Source organism: Mus pahari, chromosome 5 (assembly GCF_900095145.1).
Source record: "Mus pahari chromosome 5, PAHARI_EIJ_v1.1, whole genome shotgun sequence".
Classification (NCBI taxonomy): domain Eukaryota; kingdom Metazoa; phylum Chordata; class Mammalia; order Rodentia; family Muridae; genus Mus; species Mus pahari.
In genome coordinates, this window is record NC_034594.1 from 37,664,980 (window position 1) to 37,670,016 (window position 5,037).

The 5,037-nt window shown below is 43.7% G+C and overlaps 1 protein-coding gene across 2 annotated transcripts in view; it reads right to left on the reverse strand.

Annotated features, from left to right (window-relative positions):
* Nucleotides 1–5,037, reverse strand: part of Ppil3 (peptidylprolyl isomerase like 3) — a 14,096-nt gene that overhangs the window by 2,758 nt on the left and 6,301 nt on the right. For both annotated transcript variants that reach the window (XM_029538508.1, XM_021199434.2), the window contains exons 5-6: nucleotides 4,167–4,234; nucleotides 809–927 (exon numbers count right to left, since the gene is read on the reverse strand). In XM_029538508.1, coding sequence (XP_029394368.1) covers nucleotides 809–927; nucleotides 4,167–4,234 — 187 coding nt within the window. The remainder of the gene's footprint in view (nucleotides 1–808; nucleotides 928–4,166; nucleotides 4,235–5,037) is intronic.

Here is a 5,037-nt window from a genome sequence, read left to right on the forward strand (position 1 = left end):
GAACTCACTTTGTAGACCAGGCTGGCCTCGAACTCAGAAATCCGCCTGCCTCTGCCTCCCAAGTGCTGGGATTAAAGGCGTGCGCCACCACGCCCGGCCTAATTTTTAAACCTAATTTAACACCCAAACTTCTCAATAAAACTCTGGCCAAGCAAGGAGACTCTACCTGTTCCTCTCAGCACAGGGAAGGCTGAGCCAGGAGGACCACGAGAGAGGAAAGTCTGGGCTACATTGTTTTAAAAAAAAAATCTTGTTAAAACCAAACAAATATGTCCTGGTACTCCAGGGCCATGTATTTTTATTACTGAACGTGACAGACACATGTTGAATGGATACATTTTACCTCCTAATGAATTATAAAAGCAGCTTTAAGGTTGAATGTTTATAACGCATAATTAAGCAAGAACTGCCAAACAGCTCCCTAGGACCTGATCAGGTACACTTCTCAGAAGGCACAGCCCACACAGCTGAGAAACATCACTCACTCTACCTGCAGGCAAGGTGTGGCCACATCAACAAGTTCTAGACCTTTTGGGAAAGTTCTTTCTTTTTTAACTCTTTAAAAAAGGAGGAGGGAGAGGAGGAAGAGGAAGGGATGGAGGGAGAGAGGAAAGAAGGAAGGGAGGGAGGGAGGGAGGGACGGAGGGAGGCAGAGAAGGAGGAAGGATAACTTCCTCAGGGGCTGATGGCTGATGACTGGGGTGTCCAGGGCCTTTAGTTGTGGAACTGGTTTTTCCAGTGTTAGCTATGCTGTGATCACACCAGGCAAGAACACTGATATGCCAAAGAAAGAAATGACAACACTCACTTTCCAAACACTGTATATTTCATGTCCAAGTGTGGCTGCTTGCCATAGGTGATGAAGAACTGCGATCCATTGGTATTTGGGCCATTATTAGCCATAGATACAACACCTCGAACATTGTGCTAAAAAAGAAAAACCAAGGCATTAATTTAACTGTGCTGTTAACTGCAGATTCCAAAGGCAAATTGAAACACTCTCTGCTTTCTCAGTATTGGGGGGACTAAGACATGGTTCAGCTAGCTTCTCTATTAGTATTAATCCAAATGTGCAGGCTGTGTATTATCTGTATCACTAAAACCTGGCATATAATTTGCCTAAATAATTATCACATCCTCCAGCGCATCTCATTTTCACTTTGAAGAAGCAGTCACAAACACTTTTATTTCCATCTGTGTATAACAGGAACATTCCTTACACTTACATTAAGGAATAGTGTACTACAATGAAAAAACAATCAGGCAACAAAACTCAAATTCTCCAAATCTCTTCTCAAATACACTAGGCTAGTTTCTTAATTTGAAAAACAAGGGAGGTGGACCACTTCCGGGGCCTGTTCAAGATGCAGATGCTCACAGGGGTTGAGCAGGTAGCACACTAACAACTGAGCAGAGATAGAGTCTGGCAAGACTCTATCTTGTAAACAGTGTATCTCTCCTGCCCAAGGATTTCTTTTCTTTTTCTTTGTCTAAAAGATTTACTTATTTTATGTATATGAGCAAACTGTTGATGTCTTCAGACACACCAGAAGAGGGCATCGGGTCCCATTACAGATGGTTGTGAGCCACCATGTGGTTGCTGGGAATTGAACTCAGGACCTCTGGGAGAGCAGTCAGTGCTCTTAACTTCTGAATCAGCACTCCAGCCCCCAGATTTCTTCTCTTAATGGTCATAAAGAATGCATCCTTCAGTCGTCCTCCATGGCCAGTGACTCGATTTATTAGTCCAGGACTGGCTGACCTGAGGTCTCACCTAGTTCTAACATCATCAATACTACTAATTTACAAGGCATGGTAAATAAGAATTCAAAGTATCTCACTAAAATAAATGAAGCTGTGCCATGGAGTGGTAGCCACTCAACAGCAGCAAAACATAGCTAACTGCTGATTAGCATTAGCTGTCGGTCAGGTGTCACCAGCTAAAAAAGCTAGGGAGGCGCAGCTACATCTAAATAATATATTACTACGTTGGTGACAGATGACTACTGTTCAGGTGTGGTGGCACATGCCTAGAATCTTAGCATATGGGGAGCTGAAGTAAGAGGAGTTCAGGACCCACCTGAGCCACACAGTACAAAGACTGCAGTATGCTTTGTCACTACAGAATATGCTAGTGTTCTCATTTGATAATCAATGGGCATGTGTCTCTTGGAATATGTGTACAAGATTACAGTGTATGTACAAGAGCTCCTCTGGCATATATAGACTGTGAACCTTGAATACCCATCAACTCGCTTGATTCATTCTGTAGTTGAGACTGGCCTTAGAGGTCTGACCTTCCTGCCTCTCTCCACCTCTGGGATGCTGAGATTTCAAGTGTCATCACCATGGCTTGACCTTTTTATCTCTGGGGACTGAGCCTGAGACTTTCTACCTGTTAGTCAAGCATCCTATCCACTGAGCTACGTCCCCAGGTCAGGAGAAAGATATAGCTTAGACTGGTCTCAAATTAGTAATCCTTCTACCTTATTTTCTTGGCATTTGCTTATCAACACAGGTCACCAGAACTGGTGCTAGCTTTTTTTTTTTTTTTTTTTTTTTTATAAAACACAAAGTATTTACTTAGCCAGGCAGAGGCAGGCGGATTTCTGAGTTCCAGGCCAGCCTGGTCTACAGAGTGAGTTCCAGGACAGCCAGGGCTACACAGAGAAACCCTGTCTCGAAAAACCAAAAAAAAAAAAAAAAAGAAAGAGTGTGTAGTATCTGTAGAGGCCAAAACAGGGAGTTGGGTCCTCTGGAACTCGAGTTACAGATGTTTGTGAGGCTATGTGAATGTTGGGAATTGAACCTCGGTCCTCTAGAAGAGCAGTCAGTGAGTGCCCTTAGCCACTGAGACATCATGCCAGCCCTAGTAACTGATTCTTCTCCTTCTTCTTCCTTTTTAAAGATTTACTTATTTTATGTATGTGAGTACACTGTCACTGTCTTCAGACACACCATTACAGATTGTGAGCCACACCATGTGGTTGCTGGGAATTGAACTCAGGGCCTATGGAAGAAGAGTCAGTGTTTTTAACCACTGAACCAGCTCTCCAGCTCCCTAGTAACTGATTCTTTGTATGCACTTCTCAGTGGAAGTGAGAATATGAAGTAAAGATAATACAGGCATATCCAAGTGTCTAATAGAGAAGTAGAAAAGTTGGCGCCTGGGCTGGGGATGTGGTTCATGATTAGTAATGCTCTCCCAGGACCCGAATTAGGTTCCCAGCACCCATACCACACAGCTCACAACTAGCTGTTACTGCAGCTCTGCTGAACTCCAGGTCTCTGAGGCATCTGCACGCATGGCACATACTAACATTCTGAAACACACACCCATAGATAATTAAAAATTGTGAAAATAAGTCTTCAAAAAATAAAAACAGAGAGTGATGATGGTTAATACTGCAACCAAGAAGTCTTTACTTCCCTTATTAAGAAAGGCCAGTGAGAGACCAGGCATGGAGGTGCGCACCCCTTTAATCCCAGCACTTCCAGTCTGAAGCAGGCAGACTGAGTTTGAGGCCAGCCAAGGCTACACAGGTCTTCAAAAGGCCAGTGACTCATGTCAGTTAACTCAAAACTTCATGGTGAGATGGTAAGCCTTTCCTATATGTCTTGCTAAATACTTTTTTTTTTTTTGAAGATTTATTTATTTATTTTATGTGAGTACACTGTCACTTCCCTCAGACACAGCAGAAGAGGGCATCGGATCCCATTACAGATGGTTGTGAGCCACCATGTGGTTGCTGGGAATTGAACTCAGGACCTCTGAAGAGCAGTCAGTGCTCTTAACTGCTGAGCCATCTCTCCAGCCCGCTAAATACTTCAAGTTGGACTCAAGGATAAGCTCTTTTATCTCAGTGCAGAAATGCATGACTCCAGAGCCTATGCCAGGCCAGAACTGCCGATTATTTCCTCTCTGACATCACCGCGTGTGCAAATACTACAAAAAAAGTATTTATAATGATTTGTTTGAGATAGCCTTGGCTGGCCTGGAGCTCACTGTGTTGACCAAACTGCCCTTGAACTCACAGAGATCCATCTGCTGTTGCCTCTCACGTGTTGGGACTAAGGGTGTGTAGCACCACACCTAGCTCATAATGATACTGATGTGTCACGTCGTATATAAAGTTTTCAAGTCTGCTGGAACCACGGGGATATACCTTCAGATATTCACTGTATTCATCCTCAAACTTTTTGCCCCAGATACTGCTACCTCCTCTTCCAGTACCTGTGTAACAAGACAAGCAAACCAAGAGGCACCTAATTAGGTTTCAACGGGAACTCCATTTTTAAAATAGGAGGATGCTTTATACCATAATATATATTTAAATGGTGGTGGGGATCCAACCCAGGGCAGTGAACATGCTAGGCAAGCGCACTACCACAGAGGTAATCTCCAGCCCTAGCCAAACTCTTTAAAGTGTGTGTGTGTGTGTGTGTGTGTAAGAGAGAGATCGTTTAGGAGTTAGAACATGGGATTGATGTATGCTAGTCAAGTGCCTACCAGTGAGTTATGGATATCCAGCATTCCCATCTTTTTTTTTTTTTTAACTAATATTTTGAGGTAGGATTTCCTTAAGTTTTCCTGGTTGACCTTGAACTTATAATGCTCATGTTTCAGCCTTCCAAGTACCCAAGACAAGAGTCTGTTGTCTGTTGTACACCAGCTGGCTTCCAGCAGCCTCACAACAAAGAGAAAACCCTCCTCATTAATACTGATCATATTTTATAGCTATGGGCTAATACCTCCTGTACTGGCTAGTTTTGTGTCAACTTGACACAGCTGGAGTTATCACAGAGAAAGGAGCTTTAGTTGAGGAAATGCCTCCATGAGACCCAGCTGTGGGGCATTTTCTCAATTAGTGGTTAAGGGGAAAGGCTCCTTGTGGGTGGTGCCATCTCTGGGCTGGTAATCTTGGATTCTATAAGAGAGCAGGCTGAGCAAGCCACAGGAAGCAAGCCAGTAAAGAACATCCCTCCATGGCCTCTGCATCAGCTCCTGCTCCCTGACCTGCTTGAGTTCCAGTCCTG